The following is a 23587-nucleotide window of genomic DNA, read 5'->3' as shown; positions in this document are numbered from 1 at the left end:
GCATGTGAAAGCCAGTGTGTAGTACTGGTTTCAAGGATAATATTGCATGTTACAAATGCCTGATGCTTTCACAGGTGTTAAGCACAGGTGTCAAACTGGAAGAGTAGTCCAGTAATGATAAATAAGTAACATTTAACAATTTTTATTATGGCAGATTCACATCTAAGACTACCTTAAGGGTATGCAAGTGGTTAGTTATGTGGACTCCTCTAGGAGTTTTGATACTCTTAGAGTTAAACCTAATTTTCCTGTGTTTTCATTCTCATTGAAAAACCTATAATCAGTAAAAAACTTTTGAGAAAAGTTGTTTATTAAAAATGGATTTCTTGGCTTAAAATTTTTGTCTACATTAATGATTTTTGTGGTTTGTAATAAACGTAAAGGATTGGAGTCAGAGAATTGCTGGATAATGCATTGTTCACTAGTAAATGAGCCTTTTAAATTCTTTTTAATGCTGGTTTTGTTTTTGAATTGCAAAGTACAATTACTTTACCCTACGTTTGTTTTTTATGCTTGTTTGTCTTGTTTTTTATAAAGTCATTTTCATGGGAGTCTGAAAACTGCAAAAGATTCAGTCCTTTAATAGTCCCCTGTATGACTGCCAGAAGGATGAAAGTTCCTTTAATCGTGTGCAGGTTCATCTAGAGAAAACCTGAAAATCTGGGGGAGGGAAGGAGAAAAATGTATACTTTTTTAGTGAAGTATATTCTTAAAAAGAGAAGTTCTTAGAATCTTCTAGGATAACTCCAGCTGTTATAGTGCATTATAATATGTTTATGAATATGTAGAACCAATATATTAATTCATGTTCTTTTTCTTTGCCCATCAAATACCTCTTCCCTACCATCTCCATCCACCTTAGGCTGTCTTGCACTTCCCAAACTGAATCTACAGTTTTTGACTCTTCATGATTACCTGCTAAGGAACTTCAATCTCTTCCGCTTAGAGTCCACCTACGAGATCAGACAGGATATTGAAGACAGTGTCAGTAGGATGAAACCATGGTAATATTTATTAACTGATGCAAAATATTTATAAACTGGTGCAGCTCAACTTCAGTTGTAGTCAAAGTGTCTTTGAGAATGAATAACTGATGTTGTGTGCGTACTAAATACATAATATGTTTTGTATTAACTTCTTCCACAAGATGTTGCCATCCTGTGAGATGATGTTGCAAGAGTGCATGAATACATATACCTGATGTGTTAAGAACATATGTTGGATGTTAACAACCAACCTTTGTTAACAGTATAACATAAAAGTACTGAACTGAGCATTTCTGACTTCATGAAATATGGAAACTCTACCATCAGTTCTTCTTGTATATTAAATGTGTTACTGAGTATTCTTGAATCTACCATCTGCCACACTTTGATCCTCTTTATATTTCAAAGGGTCATTTGTTATGGCCTCTCTTATGCTCATTATTTGCTGTTTGTTATCTTCCCTTTTTCTTATTCTCTCTCTGACTTTGATTTTCTTTTTTTTTTTCAATAATGCCAGCATAAGTTGCCTTTGCTTCTTGAAATGTAAAAATAAATCAGTTCATGGTATATTTCAATTCTAAAATGCAGGATTATGTTAATCTAGTTCAGTAGCATGTAAAATTAAGACTTCTATTTTCTTAGAGTTCACTGTTTCACAGTTTAGGAACTGAATCTGTTATCAGATAATGACTAACAAAACTATTTGGTCTTTTTTTTTCCTTTTTTTTAAGGCTATCAGAATATGGAGGCGTGGTTTTTGGTGGATGGGCTAGGATGGCACAACCCATTGTCTCTTTCACAGTGGTGGAGGTTGCAAAGCCTAATATTGGTGAAAATTGGCCTATGCGAGTCCGAGCAGATGTCACAATTAATTTGAATGTCCGAGATAGCATCAAAGATGAATGGGAAGGTACAGTGTGGTTCTTTGAAATAAGATGCTCAAAATAAATGCTTATCAAAATATCCTTTGCCTTAATTTTAATTGTAAAAAGGGTTCTGTGTCTGAGGTAGACTTGTCCATGTTAATACACTATATGAAAGTATGTTATTCAAATTCAAAGCCTAAGAAATAGGGATTTTCCTGAAATAAAGATTAAGATAGATCCAAATTTGTCAGTAAAATTGAAATGTAATTTCTTACCCTGCTTCTGCTTCAACAGAATTGTATATGCTTTTAAGCACTTCAGTGTTAGGTTCTGTAGGTAAATGACTCAGACAAATTTTTCTATCCCCTTATTAAACTAGCTAATAGGATTAACTCCAAGGAATTTTATGTTTATGTATTTCTAAAAGCCAATACTTGCCTCTAGTGTAATTTTGTTTTTCCAATGTTTTCTCTTCCGGTTATTTTTAATATGCTTTTCTTTTTAATTTATGATTATTTAATTAATCATGGTAAAATTCTGGCATTCAGCAACATACCGTGTCCTGAATATTGTTAGATTGCAGGAATATTCCAGCAGCTAATATCCTTCTTGTGGCTCTACTTTACCAATGTAGGTAGATCCTTCCTCCCCTGCTTTTAAACACTAGAGCAGTTTCTGAGAGATCAAAAGCAGTAATGCTTTAAGCTAGGTAGTATTTAAAACAAATATTGAAAACTATTGCTGAATCAAGACTGAGGTGAAGAATTGATGACTAATTGTCTGGCATAACAAGGTCTTGATGAAACTACATAAAGTTGGATAACAACATCCGGTGAATAAGGAGAAAGTACTTGCCTCAGATAAAGACAGTCTATAAAATGAAGTTCTGCAGTGATCTTAATGCTGTGCAAAGTTTCTGTTAATTTTGTAGTGGAATACAGTGTGTGTTTACTAAATTTTATCTCTCAGATATGTGAGAATTGGTAGGTATACTGGAAGAAAGGATTAGTGTTCAAAATGACAACAGTGAAGTGGAGAAAAGACCTTTTAAAAGTAAGGTGTAATTCAACAGAGATGAATAGAAGACATTAAATTAAACAAGAACAATTTACTGCACAAATGTGTGTTTGGAGAATAACTTGTTAGGCAGTAGCTGTGCAGGAGGGAAAAAGTCGGAGTTCATCATGGTTCAAAAACAAATGTGACTCCACAACAATATGCTACTCCTGAGGGAAAAACACTCTACCAAATCATATTGGGCTCTATAAAATGTAATGTAGCATGGAAAACAAATAACTTGGTTAAATGACCTTATACCCTACTAAGAAGATAACTGAAGTAACTTTGGAATTTTATGCTCATTCTAGGCACCACACTTAAATTGTTGTTAAAAAAATAAAATTGAGAGTAATCCAGAAGAAAGCAACAAGAATAAGAGATTAATGATGCGTTACTTTTGAGATAAGATTATTTGGAGCAGAATAATCTCAGAATATGAAGTGTGTTGTCATGAAAAAAGCAATCAGTTTCTTCTCCTTGTATCTGAATTCCTAGCAGATTTTAGTGTGTAAGAGTAGTGGAAAAGACAATTTCCTACGGTGCTTTATCCTCTGAGTTAAAGGGATAGTTTGAAACAGAATATGTTATGATCTAGGTGGATTTTTGTTTTTTTAAAAAAGTATATCTATTTGAAGAATGGAAAAGGAAAATGGCATTCAATCAATTCATTTAATATTCCTTTTTGGACTCAGGTCTACGTAAACATGATGTCTGTTTTTTGGTTACGGTACGTCCCACACAACCTTATGGCACTAAGTTTGACCGACGGCGACCTTTTGTTGAGCAAACTGGTCTGGTGTATGTCAGAGGCTGTGAAATCCAAGGCATGCTGGATGAGAAAGGCCGTGTTATTGAAGAAGGTATAATGCACCAAAACTTGTTTGAAATATATGTCTGTCTTTTGTTGGTTTTTAATTATTAACTTGGTTCTCTTGTAAATAACACTGACTGAATTATTATTTGAAAGCACATCCTTGGAGGAAAAAAAAAATATATATTTATATATGCAGTCCCAAGAGAGGTTAATTTCCTCTGGTACAATCTGATAGAAGTGGATTTAATTAAATACATCTAGTACATTTTTGGTGTAGGAATAAAATAGCTTGTATTTTAAAACTCTACTAGAAATGGCGTAAAAACATGAAACAATGTTTGTAATGCTATGCAGAAAATAATTATATGAATATGTCTAAAATATGTTTCAGGAGCAATTATGGGTCATTTATTTGGGTGCTAGTCTACTTTTGGCAACATGTCAAATTCTAATTTTACCGTTTCATTACGGGCAGGACCTGAACCCAAACCTAGACTTAAAGGGGATTGCAGAACATACAGAGTATTTCTGGACCCAAACCAGTATCAACAAGACATGACCAATACAATACAAAATGGAGCAGAAGATGTCTATGAGACATTTAATATTATAATGAGAAGAAAACCAAAAGAAAACAACTTCAAGGTAAGGTACTGCTCTTTGAAACTTCAAATGAAGTTTTCCTGGCTGAAACTAGTTCATTTTATTTATGTGTAGGTAGCCTTTCCAAATGGAGTTGGATCACTTTAGGATCTCAGAGCCTGTCAGCAGGTGATAATTTCTTTCTACAGCTAAGTGCTGGAGTAACTGAAAATCAGAACAATCTTAATTCATTTGAGCATTAATTAAAAAAATAAAAATAAAAATAAATATTAGTTTATAATTTAATTTCAGTCTTTCAAGAGGTGGTGTACAGATTAGTTGTGTTTGGCCTTTTCGGTCAAGGCGTATGTGTGCCAGGGCTATAAGCTTATATTCCCATGTTATAAGCATGCAGAATTTCTAATGCATTTGTGATACAAACAGAATGGCCTTCTGAAAGTCCTGGAGAAGATCATGGAACAGAAATATGTGCTCTTTAGTAACTCTACTGACAGGACAGTTTAGGAATTTGACGTTGTTGTTTTTGCATATATACACTGTATAGATACTGACTCAATCTAAAAAATAAGTGTCAGTGAAAGATTGATACATGCTAACAACCTAGAATAACTTGGATAGACTTCAATATGTCATACTTTCTCAGTTAAAAAGTTACCCTCCAATCTTTTTTATTTCCCTTCTCCAATTTACAGGCTGTTCTGGAGACTATTAGGAATTTGATGAACACAGATTGTGTGGTTCCTGACTGGCTGCATGACATCATTCTTGGATATGGAGACCCAAGTAGTGCACATTATTCAAAAATGCCAAATCAGATTGCATCTCTGGATTTTAATGACACTTTCCTGTCCATTGATCACTTAAAAGCTAGCTTTCCTGGGTATAATATTAAAGTGACTGTTGACAATCCAGATCTGCAAGTACCCCCCTTCAGGTGATCTCAAAATTTCAAGTACTCCTCGTCTGGTATTCTTGCTGCCTTGTCACATGCAGTTGAGTTCAGTGTTTGAAGGGAGGTGCTCTTTCTTTTAAGAAAAGATGTTCATATGTTAGTATCAAGACTTAATTATATAATTGAGGTAGCTGTATACTACAGTTAGGCTCAGGACCATCTTTGCTATTCTGTACAAACATACATCAGAGTGTTACTTGTAGGTCAAGGCTGTTGGATTTATGAGAAAAGCAACAGTGTGAAATAGCATCAAGACACATAGTATTCCCTCGTTGGTTATGGTATCTACCCACCTCAAGTTCAGCCTAGTGATTTTTAATTGCAAAATTTCCTTATATGTCACATTGAAGCAAATTACAGCAATTTCAACATCAGTTAAAGTTTGATATCCCGTAATGCTTCCCTTATTTTAGAAATGGTCTCTGAAGTAGGATGCCTACCTTTGTGGCCAGTAAGTGAGATTTACGTATTTTGTTTCACCAGTACTGTTTTCCAGCCCAGAATTTTAGTGGCCAATTTTTAGATTCGAAAATTCTGTTCCTCCTTGTTGGCTTCCTTGTGCTTTTGCAACTGAATTTCACATTGCACGGAGCTTCACAAGCTTTAACAGCTTTTTTGAAACACGGCAGTGTATGTGGAGAAGGTACTAACACTATAGAAATAATATGATAGTTTTAAGGAATCATGAAAAGCTACCACACGCAATTTCCCTTGATGAACTTTTGTTAATTTTCAGATCTTAGATCAAAATACAGATTTTCCACTGTATGAAGAGCTATTTATTGTGCTTCCTATTGCTGTATCTTTGCCTTGTAAAGAGACTAAGAGATTACTGATGTTAAAGATATCTGCATTTTTGTATCAATATGATTGGATTGCTGTTGGAGTTCTTCTACCATGAAATGCTTATAACTATCTCCCTTTCCTCAAGTTTTTATTTCTAAATTCTTTGCTGCCAGTGTTCTTCCAGTTGTCTCACAGCGCTGCCCCTGCCTTTTCAAGCTATGTAAAGTACACTTTTAACATACTTTTTGTCAAATATGGTTTCTTAAAGGCTGCTTCATCAACTTATTTTTTTTCCTTTTCAATGTCCTCATCAGCATTTTGCTGTCTTCATCGCCTGTTGTTACCTTGTTTTGTGAAAGTTTGTCTTTATGGTGACAAAAAAAACTTTCTTCGTAAAAGTCTAAGACAGTCCAGTGTCATAGTGCATGTGTTGAAAACACATTTATATTATGTGTTACAGGATAACATTCCCAATACAGGGGGGTAAAGGAAAGAAACGAAAAGAAGATGATGGGAATGAAGAAAAACCTGAAGAAACTAAAACGTTGATTGTAGAGCCTCATGTCATTCCAAACAGGGGACCATATCCATATAACCAACCGAAACGGTAATAGATGCATGTGAACTTGGTTGAAAATGGTAATATGCATAGCAGTTCGGTTTCAGAACTAAGAATAGCATGTTGTATGTTATAAATCAAATGTCACTTTGATTTCATTACCAAAAAAAGATTTGGATATGAGACTATTATGCTTTGTATTTAAATCAAAGTACTCTATTATCCACTCTCTATTTAAAAATATTCCATTGAAAAACATGGAGAGAGACCAGCTTTTAGTATTGTCAGGACTTGAATATTAGTATTGAAAAGTTAATGCTTCATGCAATTGCCCTTGTTTTCTCTACTGATCTTTTCTAACTAGTGACTTTTTATAACAGTTGAGAGCCTAGTAAGGACAGTGGTGAATAAGTATTTTTCTTGTATGAGTATGCAAAATACTTGTTTTTTCTGTAACACTGGAATCTGAAGGGTCTCTTACATGAATGAAATACATTAAAAGCTTCCATTTGTTTTCAATAATTTGTTTTAAAAGCAGTGAGAAATGTAAAATACTGTATATCATCAGAACACTAGGTTGTATGCACAGTCGCAGGACAAACGTGTGACACTATTCATGAAATAAATGACTTACGGATCTTTTAGAGGTGAAGACCTGCATGTTAAAGATGGGGGTAGGGGTGAGGGGAACTGGAATGGAGTATAACATCTACTCCTAGCTATGATATCTGCAGAAGTATGAATGTGTTAGGGAAGGAGAAACGCACCTTTAGGAATTCAGCAGTTTTCTGGAAAACTTTTTCTTTACTTTCCCTGGCTACTGGATTTGCTGAACACTTAATCAGTGCAAAGAAGTGCTGATCATGCGTAAACTGTTGTAGTAATTACAGTAACAGGTAGCTAGCTATTCGTACAAAGACTTATAATAAAATTCCTTTACAAATAATTCCTTTACTTATAATAAAATTCCTTTGCAAAATGATAGCATCAGCAATAATTTGCTGCAATTAATTAAGAATCAATCCATACATATACTCAAACTCTCTTTATACAGTGTGAGTATTTTAACTTAGATCTACTCCTACTTCAGATAAGTGCCATAAGTATGTGCTTAAAGTGTGCAAAGCAGGGAGAGCCTTGGTAGAACTCTTCTTGCTTGAAGAATAGCAGGTCTGAAATTGAATTTTTTGACAATCCTTTGTCAGATTGTTTTCTTTAAAGGAGAGAGGAAAAAAAAAAGTCATTACATTTTCTCTATATCCAGGTAATCTAGTAATGTCATTTAACTTTCTACTTCATCATGTCACTCTATTACTATAGGGTTAAAAAGGAGAATCATTGCTAAATAATTTTGTGACACTCTCAACCAATAATAACTGAAATCATCGTTTTAGGTGGGATGATTTTGTTTTCACGTGGCCATTGTGATTTGCAGTCTTGCTTAGAAATTGCAAAATTGCCAGGTCTATCTATAAAGAAGATAATTGTAATTTTGGTTTAATTTGTATAAACATTTGTAGGCATGTAGTTCTGGAGAAACATAGAGCCAATTAATTTGGTTTAAAAATGTTTAAACAGTTGCTTTTACCAAAACTGTTGGCAAAATATGTCAATTTTCTGTGCTTTTTCTTTGTTACAGCAATACTATTCAATTTACCCACACTCAAATTGAAGCTATACGAGCAGGAATGCAGCCTGGGCTAACTATGGTAAGAATTTTTTATTTATTTATCTATTTTAAGCATTTTATGCTCTTACTTGATTCTAGCTTCAGGTACATTCAATATAATACCTGTAATGCCTATTTCTGTAGCCTCTCTGAGGGTACTTACTCTATTAGTAGCTTAAAATATAGGAAAATAACAAATGTTCAGCATCCTCCTATCTTCACTAAATCGTGCTTCAGAAAGACATTTGATCTCTGTATAACTGGATCCTGTGTCCTAATGACTGAAGACTTTCCACAACAACCAAAATTAACTTTTTCAGTGCTTGAATTGCTAGTTTTAGACTGTTTAGATTGCTAGTTTTAGCTTTTGCTATGTCTGTATTTTTTTTTTCCTCTTTTAAAGTATTTGCGTCATTTTTAGTTTGGTCTAGCTCCATTAAAGAAAATGAAAGTTACTGAATTGTCCTTAGGGAGCTTTTTTCTTCTATCTTCTGAAATTTAATGTACAATCCCTTATATCCTGCTGATTTCTAGATGTAAGAAGCTGTAAAAGAGTTGTAGATTTGTTAGGAAAGTAATTTCTGAACAATGAATATCTGCAAAGGTCTCCAAGGCTTAGCTGACTACAAGTGCCTGCATTGCAGTGAAGTACAGTCTGTCCTGCTAGTGACTTCTCAGTGCAATGACTTCTCTGGTACTATTAATCTCTTCTTGGACTATATGGGTGTTAATGCTAATTTTTATTTTTTAGTTTTTTTAATTAGTACTCATTAGTACATAGTCCTCGTTCTCCCTTCCCTTATATTTTTAATACTCCCTATGCACTCTGTACCTAGCACATGAAACGTGCAACGCAAAGGAGAAAATAAATTTCAGTAGAATTGTATGCCATTTGTCACTGCCTTACTAGGTGTGCTGACACTCATAATGTCTTAAACCATGTATAAACACATTGTAGTGTTTGAGTATGGCGTGTTCTCTATTGCAGTACTCTCTATATGTTGATAGGGTACCAACGTTAAGGTTTATTCATAAATGAGAAGTTTTTTATTTTGAACACTGTGAAAATGTCACAGTGATAGACTCTTTAAATTTGGTTATTTAACAATGCTGGAGGGTGGTTTTTTTTTTTTTTTTTGGTTTTGTTTTGTTTTTTTTTGAAATTAACCCAATGATCTGAACTGCTGGGTTTTACATAATTACAGTGTTAGTGTAAGAACACCCACACCAGTGAATAGGAGTATTGTTTTATATCAATATTATTGTCAACAGGAAAGAAGACTGAGAAATTAAAAATCTGTGTTACCATTTTTAGTATATAATTAAAACAAAATACCAGGGCTAATGAGGGGGAGGTTGTATCTCTGTCACCTAATTTTTGCTTTCATTTTATTTTTTAAAATAGCACTGCATACTGTTTATTAGTGTCATTTAATATTGGTTGAGCTATAAATGACTTTCTGTTGCAGTATATAATGAATCATAATCTACCATCTATCTCACGTTTTGAGGGCTTTAAAGGAGTAACTTACTGTGTCTGTTATTCCATCAGCTTATATAAATCTTTGAGAAGATGGTCTTTATATGTGTGTGTATATATGTATAATTTTAACTTTTTTGCTAAAAACATATTTACTAATTTTTTAAGAAGAGGTTACTGAATGGGAGTCCGGTAGTTCAAAAGGGAAATGCAATGACTAAGTCAACTCTTTTGGAGGATGTATTTACGATTTTTTGACAAAATCACCTGGTTTGTTTTTGCAAGGAGAGAAGGCAGACTGCTTGAGAAAATAGTTATGCAGTATAAGCCTGTGTTTTATTTTCTGTCATTATTTCATTTGTTCCTGTCAAATATGATTGAGAAATACAATCCTGCTTATTTTTGAATCTAGCAATGAGATTCTGTCTGAATAAAACAAGCACGATTTTCTAGCAATTTATATTATGTGTAGATACATATGAAAGCAGGTATTTGCTTCTTAACACTGAAGAAATTACTTTTGAGATGTTTATAATATTGTTTATAATATTTATTTACACCTTTAAAATGTTTTACCAACAACTTTAAGAAATTATACACATATAATTGATCCTTTAAAAACATTAACTCTTGGTATCGTATCATCAGTTGTAGATTTTTAAGTAAATGAGAATGGAGTCTGTCTTCTATTCTTTACTTCACCTTATTATTTCTCAGTTATGTTTCTTTGTTTCTTTTTTTTTTCACAATTTCCCTTATGTTTAGCCTGTCCTGGGGATGAACAGCATGCTTTTTTGTTACTGTTGCTTGTTTTTTGTCTGAGGAGGTCTTGTGAGACTGCTCTGTTTTTCCCAACAAGCTGTATTTCTGTCCAGTGCAGAATTTTTATAAATCATATGCATTTTTTTGTTTGTTTTTCTTCTCTTTATTTTGTGGTTTTAGGTAGTGGGTCCACCTGGTACAGGGAAAACTGACGTAGCAGTCCAGATAATATCCAATCTTTATCATAATTTCCCAGAACAACGAACTCTTATAGTTACCCACTCTAATCAGGTAAGATATTTCATGTATGAAATTTTTCTGTAGTTAAAATAAAGAAGAGCAGCAGATACTGAGAATCAGTGCGTTCAGGACTGCAGTTGTTTCTTACTAATGAAAGCTTAAGTTAGCTTGTGAGCAGATTCGCCAATTCTAAAATATGCCATGAAAATTTTGAATTTAAGGATAGTAGTTCTGAGGTATTTATCAGAGGTTTTCTGGATGTTTACCTCATTAGGGGTTAGGAATTAGGAAGTATTCTGAAAAAAAGTATCTGCACAGTTTTTACAATTGCACATTTACTGCATGCATGCCAAAGTTGACTTGTACTAAGTAGTTCTCTCAGGCACCAGTTGCTGTGTGCCTCATGCTTCCAAGGAAAGGCAGGAAAGGTAGAATGGCCTGTTCAGATAAATGCTTGCTTCCCATTCATAAGAGATGGAGTCTACCTGCTAATTCTTGACCACATAAAATAATAATAATAGTCTTATAGATTCTTATTCTAAAGCCATCTGTGATTTTGAAGGGTTTCTTTGAAAACTACAGTCATTATTTCCTGGTCTCCCTAAGTAGCCTATCCTATCTCCTTTATCAGCTATCCTAACTGAGCTTACCATTTGGAAGGCATTTCATCTTTGTTCATCAGAGTAAGATCAGGTACTTCCATTGACCGTTCTTTGGTCAACAGTGTAGCTTCCTTTTGGTGATAAGTTAATATCTGGAATAATACAGGCCAGTCTGCAACAGGTTGTGGGTGAGTAACAGGTATTAGAGTTGAGAGCATTTCTGTTGTGGAGTAAAGGAAGTAAATAGTTTTTGAGGCAGGTAGGTAACTCTTCTTAGCGGACAAGACTTAATGTGAATATTTGAAATTGCACTTCAGGAAATAAGCTATTACCTCAGCAGGGTTCATTTCCTGTGCCTTGACTATGTACTTAAACGTGTTTGCATGACTTCCAGTTGACTTAAACGTGAGCAAGCTCCGCTTGTACTTCACTCTTAGTTTTGTGGTTTGACGATCCAGTGCTTATAGACTCAGCTCCTTTAGGATACACTGAATTGAGCTGTTGATACTAAGCTTTAGAAAACTGAATAGTTTAAGGCAGGAGCCACAGTAAACCTTGAAGTTCAGCAAAATGTATTTATCCATGTGGAATAGTCACAGTACCTGTCAATCACCACCAGATTGCACTCTTATAATTTACAGTAAAAGTTAAATGAACAGTATTGTTTCTAAGTGATCTAAAAATAACTGTTTTTAAACTGTGCTTCTTGAGGAAAAACATATGAATTGATAACTTTATCAGCTAGATTTTTTAACTAGGTGATTTAATGGAAGGTGTAAAATCAAATATAATTGCTTCATAAAGGAAGTGAAGACAAGAGCTTCAGTAGGCTGATATGTCCATTGTCAAGATTAACACAATCTAGCTTCAGTGTTGACTTCATGTGTGCTTTGGCTTTTGTTATACTGAAATAGGCATTATTTGCTGACTGTTTTACAAGTAATTCTTTGGTTTTCCCTGCAAGAGTTTCTAAAAACTACCTTTTCTCCTGTTCTTGTCAATCTTTAGGCCTTGAACCAGCTGTTTGAAAAAATCATGGCTCTAGACATTGATGAACGCCACCTCCTGCGTCTGGGTCACGGAGAAGAGGAATTAGAGACAGAGAAAGATTTCAGCAGGTGAGAAAGGAGGTGCTAATGATAGCTTGTATGAGTATTGTAGCTGAGACCCACATGTTGAATCCATTCTACCTCTCTTGTCATTGAGCAAGGAGCTATGCTTGGCAAGTTTTACCTTTCTCATGCTATTGAATTGCAGTTATGTAGAGTACACTTGTTTTCAATATAGGGTTAAGTAATTTTGATTCTTAATCAGTAGCCAAACTGTTCTAATTGACAAAATCAGGCAATTGCTTGTTCACAAATTCATCTGCTTGAATAAAAGTAGTTCACTATGTTATACATACACACATGCTTTATAAAATTGACCTGTTTTGTGGGAGAAATTTGAATGATAAAGTTAAATTTTTGTGGTTAGTAATTTTTGTGCAAGTATGATAGCACCTCTGCTGGCGTACTGAATGTTGTGTACATGTAAATGTGAAATAAAACTTGGTGCTTCTAGTTCTTCAGAATATTGATTAATAACAAAATTGCATGTTTCATTGGTAAATAATACATTTTGAAAAATAGACTCATAAGTCAAGCTATCAAGTACAAAGACTTGAGAACCTGTTCTGGTAAACTCTTGTATGTTTTATGTTACATGTTAGCCCAATTGACGTCAATAGGATTACACACATTCATAAATGCAAGCGAGGGTATAGGGGTCATGCACTGGAAATAACTGGACTGTGATGTATTATTATAGCAATACCTTGACTTCTAAAAGTTGTAGTAAAAATTATGTATAGTCACTAGAAGTTATTCACATACACATCTTCGAGTTTCATTTAGGAAAAGAAATACTTAGGGATTTTTTTTTTAAATTTGAATCGTTTGACATAATAAATTTTTTTCCAGTAATTTGATAACCAAGATCTTAGTGAAATGATGTCATGGTAGATATTTATTTAGTAATATCTAAGACTTAATAATATTCCTTGAACTGTAGTGTTCATCATTAAAAGGAGGTTTTTCTGAGATATTCTGTTGTCTATTTCCATTAATATCCAGCATAATTCCAGACAAGTTTATTTCCTGTATGCTTTCTGTGTTTGTTTATTGTTTTTTAAGTTGCTTTAGAATTCATGTTTTCTGAGTTAGGCTGCTTTAGAAGGCACAGTACTGCTTAAAAGAATTTATTCTGCATGTAAGCTTCTTGTCCTATTTTGCTCCCTTGGCAGACATAGCAAAACAGTGAGTTTTGCAAGGATAAGGTGGAGAGGACCTGTTTAAACTGATACTGTCACTTAAGAAACAAAGGGAATCATAGCTAAAGAAAACTTTTGTAGCAAGGAATGAATATATAAAAGAGGGCATATGACTTGAACTGTGAGAAATAAGAGGACATTTAGAAGCGTGGAAAAAAATGGTTGCAGTCACTTGTAATAATGATGGATTAGTTTTGCTCAAGAAAAAAATAACATTGCGATGATCTTAACTGCCCTAGTTCCTGAGAAACTTGTTTTTTCCAGTTGCTAACAATATGATCGTCAGTTGTGTCTTAGTAAATTAAAATCACTAGCTTTAGCTTCCCTAACTTTTGTAAATAAGACAATAGAACCCATTGAGGTCCCAAGGACTGTCTTTTGTTTTTCTGTGCAGAAAGTTTATTTTATGAATAGTAAGCTTTATAGGAACTCAAAATTTAGCCTTTATTCATATTTGAGGTTCTAACTAGATATGCATTTTTAAAAGAAAATGCCCTGTTTCCCTCATTTGTAATTCCAACAATTTTCATGTTTGTTATCTTAATATGAAAATGTAATAAATGTGATACATTGATTTTTTTAATTATTATTTTAATCATTTTTAAAGGGGAGGAAAAAAGGTGGGAATGAATTAGATAAGAGAAAGCAGACTGGAAGGAGTAAGTTACAAACTAATCAGCCATAAAAGGTTTTCAATGGACAGCTCTGAGTACAGGACTTCCTATGTGTGGATGCAGATCTGTCTGTTATGGTGGTCAAAGCATTATTGCAAGGCGTTTTGTATATCACCAAAGGAAGCTAGACTTACACAGAAACTTGGGTTATCAGTTCCAGTTATGATGGATGGTCCATAGACTTCTGTAACTTGCATATGCTTGTATAATGTGTAATGGTTCCTACACAGCACGTAGGAAGTAATGCTTTCCTGTTATGAGAATATTTTACTACTATTTATGAAACTTTTAATGATGTGATAGGATTAAAAAGCTTTTTTTACAGTAATAGTTCTTGCATGGTTTTGTAAATTATTAGGGTTTATCTAGATAGAAATAGTCAGCAGGTAGCAAATGTTTATGTTTTGCAAGCTACTAGTAGGTGTGATATCTCATTTTGATACTTAAATAAACCACTTGGGATTAAATAAATTGAAATACAAAATATGTTAACCTTAATTCATTTTGTAGGTATGGAAGAGTTAATTATGTTCTGGCTCGAAGACTTGAACTTCTGCGAGAAGTTGGGCGATTGCAAGAGAGTCTTGGAGTCCCAGGAGATGTTTCTTATACTTGTGAAACAGCTGGCCACTTTTTCTTATACCAAGTAAGGACTGAAATAGCTTTACAGAGACTGCATGACCTCAATGTATTAGGAAACACACTATAAAAATTACAGTGAAATTTTCAGGATTGAGTCTTAAAAAAACAAAACCACACAGTGTTTTCTTTGGTGGTTCAAAATACAATAATAGCTAAAGCCATAATTATAACCTTACTTATTTGTATTGCTATTGTCTTAAATCCTGCCTGATGACTCACAAACTGAAAGGCTAACATTCCTGCTCTTTATGACTACTGGCAAATTTTCTAACCTGGAGTTTCCCCTTCAAATAAGAAAATCTGTGGGATGCTTTATATTTTAGACAAACAGTAGATCAGCTACTTAATGTTCCTTCTAGAAAGCTTTTATGGTTGAAATAAGATTCATAGTGTACAGAACAGTGATTTTCTGTATATTGTTTATCCTTCATTTCCTTCTGTGTACCTGTCACTGACCATGTCCACATTAGCAAGTAATATGGCTTAAGCAGACATGGGGAGTGGTACTTAGGACCAAATCCCCACACTACACATATTTTTAGAGAAGTTAACTTGGGATAGCTGTAGTGTGTTCCTAAACATTATTAAATATTCATTAGGTGTTGGAGACTGCTAGGAGCACAGCTAAAGCACACCTTCTGGTTTAATTTCCTCCTGAAGGAATACAGTTTGATATTTAAATCAAAGTATTTTAAGCAGAGAGAATCAGGAATTTTGCTTGTGCAATGGGTTTGTGTGGCAAGATTTTGGTATCAGAAGGTGGAGGCTGCTGGGGTGACCTCTGTGAATAATGGCCAGGGGCTGCCCCTGGGTTAAATAGAGCCAGTTCCAACTGGCTCCAAAACAAACCCACTGCTGGCCAAAGCTGAGCCATTCAGTGATGCTGGTGGTGCCTCTGTGAAAACATGTTTAAAAAAGGATGAAAAATCATCTCACATCGCTCCAGCTGTGAAAGAGGACTGATGGCTGGGGGGACAGGGAGGGGCATAGGAGATAGAGAAACAACCCTGCAGGCACCAAGGTCAGTGCAGAAGGAGGGGACGAGGTGCTCCAGGTGCCAGAGCAGGAATTCCTGCAGTCTATGGAGAGGACCATGGTCAAGCAGGCTGTCCCCTTGCAGTCTGTAAAGGGCCACAAGAGAACACGTACTCACACTGCACTCTGTGGAGATCCATGCCACAGCAGGCGGTACCCTTTATTTAGGTACCCTAAAGAAAGCTGGAGCCTTTGGAGAACCCATGCTGGAGCAGGCTCCTGGCCAGAAGTTGTTTTCTGAAGAACTGCACCCTAGGGGAAGGACTCATGCTAGAACAGCTCGTCAGGAGGGGTGGAAAGGAGGTAGAAGGGTTAGGAATAAGAGTGTGAAGTTGAGCTTGGAAAGGAGGGAGGGTGCAAAGAGGAGGTGCTTTTAGTTTTGTCTTGGTTTCTCAGTGTCCTACTCCATTTTTAACTGACATTAAGTTAAATTAATTTTCACCAAGTCAAGTGTTTTGCCTCTGACTTACTGGTAAGTAATCTCCCTGTCTTTATCTTGAGCTGCAAACTTTTCTATCGTATTTTCTTCCCCCATCCTGGTAAGGGGGTTCAGTGATAGAGTTATTGGGTGTAGGTCTGGCATCCAGCCAAGGTCAACACACTGCACCACAGTTTTGAAAATGTCCTCCTGATACAAGATCAAATGCTAATGTAGACATCTTGGTTTTGTGATTAAAAACGGTTATTTTATTTAGTAAGTGTGCAAGATGATAACTGTCCAATGACTTCATTATATTAAAAACACGTCTGCATGACACTTTTGTTTATTATAGGTAATGTCTCGTTGGGAGGAATATATCAGCAAAGTGAAAGTTAAAGGTGGAAAATTGCCAAATGTTACGGATGTGTCCAGTTTCTTTCCTTTTCACCAGTATTTTGCAAATGCTCCTCAACCAATTTTCAAAGGCAAATCCTATGAAGAAGATATGGAGATTGCTGAAGGCTGTTTTAGACATATTAAGAAAATATTCACTCAGCTTGAGGTAAGTGACATGTAACTGTGAAAGCTAAATGAATCTGCTTAATCCTAAAGAAAGTTTACACAGTTCCAAAATACAGTTTGCCCTAAATCCTAAAAGCAATATATGCCTTTAGGCAGCTTCTTTAGATTGCAGGGCATTCAGGTGAGAACTTCCCCCTTTGAGTAATTCAGGTGTGCTTCAAAATAGAGACAAGGGTCTAATCTGTTTTATTTTAAGCTTAGGAAGCACCCATTTTATTTGCTTCTTTTTCACTGGTTAGGTTACTAAAGTTGGTGCACTTATCACTCACTGTTCCCCTGATCTTTACAGGGTCTTTGTATTTACAGTGATTTGCCTTTAATCAGATAACCTAAAAGTGTAACATAAATGGTTTATCTTACATTTTTTTCCCAGAATTGCTTGAGAGGCTTTTAAAAGCTCTAGGGTAAGGGTTATCAGGGTATCATTTCATCATATTACCTGTATTGGCCTTTCTAATATTAGATGTGATTTATGATGCTGTTTAAAAAATAAAAAGGGGGGGGGGAGTGGAGGACGGAATGAAAATAAGAAGCAGTAAAGCAAAACTGTTGAGGGGAGGGTTCCTGAGAATCAACTGAATAATTGTCTGAGAATTTATATATGCACACAGGTTGCAGAATTCTTGGATATACTTTAACAAGCTTATGTTTTGAAATCCTATTGTCTCCAGGTTTAGGATACAAATGAATAAATAAAAATCCAAGATGGAATTGTTAACAGTACATACTCATAACTTTCGTGCTTAATTTGACTAAAAAGGTGGACAGATAGTTTCAGTGAATATGTTTCATAAGCAGTATTTTTATTTATTTTTTAATTCTGTTCTTCAAAATTCTTTTTTCTACCACAGGAATTCAGAGCATTTGAACTTCTCCGCAGTGGCCTGGATAGATCCAAATATCTGTTGGTGAAAGAAGCAAAAATCATTGCTATGACTTGTACCCACGCTGCTCTGAAACGACACGACCTAGTTGAATTAGGTTTCAAAGTAATGACATTAGTGATACTACACTGTTTTTTTTTCTTTTTCTTCTTTTTGTCATTCCCCCTGCTTCATTTAGACCTTTATCTCTCCTAATTCTTTGCATCTAGATTATTTTGAGTTGCATGTTTTTACCTCTATGTTTTTAATTGTAATTTTATTGAAGAGAATTTTAACTTCTGGTTCTGTAAGTAAAAGATGAGATTGTTTTTAAATGACATATATTGAAATGCTTAATAGTGTATACATATTAAAAAAAAAAGTTAGCTTTGCCATATGAGATGAACTGCAGTGATATGATTGGGTGATAAAATAAAGGATGAATTAGGGAAAAACATGTCTGTTATAACTTTGCTTACCTAAAAAATGAACAGTTTGAGGAAAAAAAGCTATGACGCAGTGCTGTTTTCACTCTGCGGTGTTAACCATAAGTATTCATTTACTAAAGACTTGCAAAAACAAAACCCCCTCATCTTCCCACCAATAACTGACCTACTAATGAAAAAACTTTAATTTCCTAAATAAGTAATAGATGCTTCCCTTTGGTAGGTTGAATAACAACATTAACTTGTGTTACTTGGCTGATGGGCATCTCCATTTTTTCTTTCTCAGTATGACAACATCTTAATGGAGGAGTCTGCACAGATTCTGGAGATAGAGACCTTTATACCTCTCCTGTTGCAGGTTAGACCTGAGTTATAAAACTTGCTACAAAAAATGATAACTGAAAGTCTGTGTTCTTGAACAATACCAAATATTGAAAGGAAAGTATCTTGTGTGGAAAGTAACATAGAACTGGTATTTCCCATGGAGCAGACAATAAGAATTATCATGTTATTCTTCATTAGTTGTTTGTCCTGTGTACCTGTGACTAAGTAGTAGTACTATCAGGATTTCACATTGGAAGCATGAAGATATTGAAGTGAACTAGCTCCTGGCTTTGTCACTTTGTTGTCACTTATATTCTTTCTCATTTAATACATATTGCTAAATCACTGATAATTTTAAAAACTGTTAAAAATTATTTTTTATTATGAAATAACTGCTCTAACTTTTGTTTCCCAAGATCATAAGTGCTCTCTCTCGTCTTGACTGCCAGTGTTGCTTGTTCAGTTTCAGTCAAAATTAACAGAGATAAAGTGGATACCAAGTACCTAAAACTTTCAGGAAAACTGTAGCTATTAGAGAGGAGACATTCTAATTGATGTTATAACACCACAGGGAGAGGAAAAAAAACAAAACCAAAAAACAAACAGCAAAAAGTTACTACTTCTACTTTGTCTACTTTGGGCCAATAGTTATGCACCTTTTATCTAGTTTAATTGGTAAATGCTTAGTCTGGTATCAACTGCCGCTTATACTGTTTGGCAAACCAATAATTGGTAGCTATAAAAGGAATGTGTATGTGATATGGTTGAGTAGAATGTGTATGAGATATGGTTGCAGCTGGAAGTGTGCTGTTAATACAAGGAAGGAAGGAAGGAAGGAAACTGAAGCTAATGTGACATGTGGGATGTTTATAGGACAGTCTTTAGAAAGCCAGATAGCAGTAGCTCTGTATGCAAAGAAATGTGTCCCCTACTCTTGCAATATAAGGAGTTGATGAGGGCTAACACTGCTACAGTTGCATATCTTTCATTAAAAACATTTACTCTTATACTTCTAAGCTCAGCCTGTCTTTAGATTTGTTGTGCCTCTGGTGAAGATTGTTGACCCAGCTCTGGGTCAACATGCTTTTAGCATCCTGAGCTTGAGATGCATCACCACCTACTTTTAAGAGCTGTAGGCTTTCTTAAGTAAGCAAACAGTACTTCTCATACATCTGTGGCTTAAATGACAATTTCAACCCCTTTCAAGTTATCTCTGTAATCTCAGATTAACGTGAGATAAAATTTCACCATTGGGAGGGAAGTGTGGGCTCCCTCAGGAACTCTGTGCAAACTCTTTAGCAGCAAATCAGAAGATGATGTGTGGGAGGTTGGTGAAACTTAAGACAGCTTGTGCTATTCATTTGATTCTTAGTGTAGTGGCTTTCTAAAAAATACAGAGACTATTCATTTTCTAGAAGTAAGTGTCCTTTTTAGACGTTTTGCTTGGAGCAAATATTTTCATTGAAAAACAATGATTTAAATTCCCCTAGAAAACCACATCCAAGCTCAGATTTTCATTCCAAAAGAAACTTAATGTAAATTGAAAAAGGCATGACAGAAACTCCATGAAATATTGGTTATATTCATAATTTTTCACTTTGCTCCTTAACAATAGAGGTTCAAATACAATTGCAGGAAAGTAACTCAGTATGGGCCTAGTGCACAAAAGAATGTGCATATCCAAGATACTGCTATTAAAGCCCAAGTCCTGTGTTCAGTCTTACTGCAGGTTTCTTCAGTTTTGGGGCCATTAACGTGGTTCTTTATCACCTTTGTGATGTGGTAAAGATGACCGAGTTTTGATAATTCTGAGCACAGAGGCAACTAATTATTTCACCCTCTAAACCCTGAATATGGCCTGAACTCTGAAGAGGAGCGCATATTTTTGTCTTTTGGGGGGTGTATGGAGAGCAATCAAACTTGAGGCTTTTTGCAAATCATAAAACAGGAACAGTTTTGCTCTCTTTCAATTACTATTTCAGCAATTACAATAATAAAGTGGAATGGACTTGGTTTCTTTATGTCCCGTGGACTTAATGAGCCCTCATTTTAGTCTCTAGAACAGCAGTGAAATTAGTGAAACCTGAAATATAAGGAGATTTCTGCTTAGTTAGATATCTCTGTGTCATAACGGTATGTAAGCATAAGTTGTAGTTTGGGTGGCTTCTGATGCAAGCTGGTCTGTAGAACCTTAAGTTATTTAAATCTCTGTTTAAAGACAAGTGTTACTCTCCAGAATGTTGTTTTTGCCTTTTGGCGGTCTTGAATTTAATGCTATTGCAGTGCTGTGTAATGAATAATTCCTGCATGGCTCTTTCCGTGGTTTTCATTTATAATGAGATTATTCCATTTAGTGAAATAATCATCATGTAGTGCTTTTTAACTATTTGAATGAATACTGAATAACATGATGCATCAGGTTAGTGAAGGGAAATAAGCATATATAAGCAATGGAGAAGCTGAAGACTTATGTAATTAAGGCAAACTTATTTTTTTTTACGATAAAGATACATTCTGTGGGTTATCCCATGACCATTCTTAGAGGAGCCATTCAAATAGCCACTGAAAATTGAGACTGGTTTGTTTATGTTTTGTTGGTTGTTTTTTGTTTGTTTTGTTTTTTTTGTTTGCTTAAAAAAAGAGAACTAGGCTTACAAAGTGGTAGTACTTGATTTCTTGCAATTCAGAGCAAGAAGTTTTTTAAAAAAAAAATAGAGCTGTCTGATGTCTGAGATAAAAACTGATCATAAGAGCAGAATGATTACATAGTATACTTGAACTTCTCCAAATCGGTAACCTTTTTTGGAGAAAAAGAAATAAAGCGTTTTTCCCAGCTATTGAAAATACTTTTCATCCTTTCTTTCTTTCTTTCTTAAGGCATCTTCAGGCTTGATGAGGTGGACAGTCTAGAGTTCAGTTTCCTTCCTTGCTCCCTGATCAGAGAGGGCTTCAGAGTTCTTCATCTTCAAGTGGCAAGAAAAGGAACTTCAGGCTCTGTCTTGAATAGTTCTCCCATGGGGGCAGGGAAATATCAGAGGAGTGTTTAAAATAACAGGGTCAGAACTGTAAAACTGGCAGTCAGAAATCTTCAGGATTCTGATTCCAGGATAATGTTACCCACACATCTGTTCCTTTTACATCCCTCTGTTAAAATAGTCCTTCATGCACTTTCTCAGTACTTAACATAGGTACACAGAGGATGATGAGGAACTGGAAACAGCTATACATAACATACTGAAGGGCTTTCAGTCCAAGAGCCGTGGTGGCAGGCACATCGTGTTCATGGAAGAGAAAATGTGAGAATTCTAGAGGTGAACAGGAGAAGCATACGAACCACAAAAACACTCGAAAGGCAGGCAATAGAGAGATTAGAAAGAAGTTAATAGTTGTCTTTAAAATGATTGCAGTTCAGTGTAGCTTAAGAATAAAACTTAGGACTTAGACAGCTAATTTGACTATTAATGTGTTGTAATTGAGTCCTTGATTATATTGTAATACTTACAATTGTGTAATTGATTCTAGAACCCTCAGGATGGATTCAGTCGTTTGAAGCGGTGGATTATGATTGGCGACCATCACCAGTTGCCACCAGTCATTAAGAACATGGCTTTTCAAAAATACTCCAACATGGAGCAGTCCCTCTTCACACGGTTTGTTCGTGTCGGAGTACCGACTGTTGATTTGGATGCACAAGGAAGAGCAAGAGCAAGGTAAGCTAAAGAAAACGGCATGTGTAGCTACTACCAGGTCAAGAAATGGAAAAATGCATGTATAGTATTGGAAACTTTGGATTATCAAGGCAGGAGTTTGCAAAACTGTGATTTATATTTTGTTCCATTTTTTTCAGTTTAGACTAGACTAGCTTAGACTAGAAGGCAGGTTTTACTTTGCTGAAATGCAGTAAGTTTTACTTTATTTTATATAGTGTGTATATATATATATATATATATCTCTGAGTATTTCAGTGAAAATGATATTTGAAGGAATGTTAAGTCTGGTTTTTTTGTTGTCTTTTTTTTCCCTTGGAAGAAGCTGCCTTTTTTTTTTTTTACAAGCTTCCTTTTCTGAATTAATATATTCAAAGCTAAATAAACGTTTGCTATTCCTTGTGAGGTCTGCAAAAAGATGCTTTTATTATGGGATTTCAGCTGAGCTTCAGCTCTGCCTGATTGTCAGCCAGGTTGTCCTCCCAAGAACATAATGCCTTTTTGTGTGTAGATCTATACTAATTCCTCATAGTAAGAGAGAGCTTTTCTTTTTTTATTCATTTAACTGACATTTTCAATATGACAATTTAGATGTCAAATTTATTCATTTTGTCAAATTTATTCATATTTGTGGCATCTTATTAATAAGGAAAAATAAAACCAAACAAGAGAAAATGATTCCATATAAATCATATATGTATATGCACATATATATATATATATATATACACACGCATATAAATATGCTTAGTTTTAAATCCTAGTCTTTTCTTTTTAGGTGTAAAGTAGATCGAACAATTTGAAGAACTTCTTTTTCATTTAACAAATGTTGGCTTTTAGAATATTATTTTCTTGCCATACGGACGACAATTATTTTCAGTATGATGAAAAAGCAAATTATGCTTTAGTATGATGATAAATGAAGCTTATTTTGCTATCTACTATTTTACAACATCTCAGAGAACTTAGAGAGAACAGCAGAATGTTTGCAAAGTGAAGAAAGTTGCTTGATCAAGGATTATTTCCATACCTTCCTTTTTTTGTCTTTCTTTTTTTTTTTACTTTTTTTTTTTATTTGTCTTTACTTTTGTACTCATAGGTAACTTCCCCATGAAGTATTTGTTATTTTACCTGGTTAGGATATTGTTCTGCATTTCTGATTGAGGCATTTTGGTTATATTACTCTCCCTGTAAGTATCGGAGA

The 23587-nt window shown here is 34.8% G+C and overlaps 1 protein-coding gene across 1 annotated transcript in view; it reads left to right on the top strand.

The window, feature by feature from the left end:
• AQR (aquarius intron-binding spliceosomal factor) overlaps positions 1 to 23587 on the top strand; it is a 52255-nt gene that overhangs the window by 17528 nt on the left and 11140 nt on the right. Inside the window, exons 16-29 of the mRNA XM_035552027.2 lie at positions 863 to 1004; positions 1718 to 1896; positions 3604 to 3771; positions 4201 to 4370; positions 5021 to 5262; positions 6527 to 6673; positions 8265 to 8334; positions 10717 to 10827; positions 12387 to 12496; positions 14874 to 15009; positions 16814 to 17023; positions 17895 to 18032; positions 18639 to 18710; positions 22199 to 22386. Of these exons, the coding sequence (XP_035407920.1) occupies positions 863 to 1004; positions 1718 to 1896; positions 3604 to 3771; positions 4201 to 4370; positions 5021 to 5262; positions 6527 to 6673; positions 8265 to 8334; positions 10717 to 10827; positions 12387 to 12496; positions 14874 to 15009; positions 16814 to 17023; positions 17895 to 18032; positions 18639 to 18710; positions 22199 to 22386 (2083 nt within the window). The remainder of the gene's footprint in view (positions 1 to 862; positions 1005 to 1717; positions 1897 to 3603; positions 3772 to 4200; positions 4371 to 5020; positions 5263 to 6526; positions 6674 to 8264; positions 8335 to 10716; positions 10828 to 12386; positions 12497 to 14873; positions 15010 to 16813; positions 17024 to 17894; positions 18033 to 18638; positions 18711 to 22198; positions 22387 to 23587) is intronic.

The sequence above is a fragment of the Cygnus atratus genome, chromosome 5 (assembly GCF_013377495.2).
Source record: "Cygnus atratus isolate AKBS03 ecotype Queensland, Australia chromosome 5, CAtr_DNAZoo_HiC_assembly, whole genome shotgun sequence".
Lineage (NCBI taxonomy): Eukaryota > Metazoa > Chordata > Aves > Anseriformes > Anatidae > Cygnus > Cygnus atratus.
The sequence above is the reverse complement of the archived record's forward strand: the minus strand, read 5'-3'. Positions and strand labels throughout refer to the sequence as shown.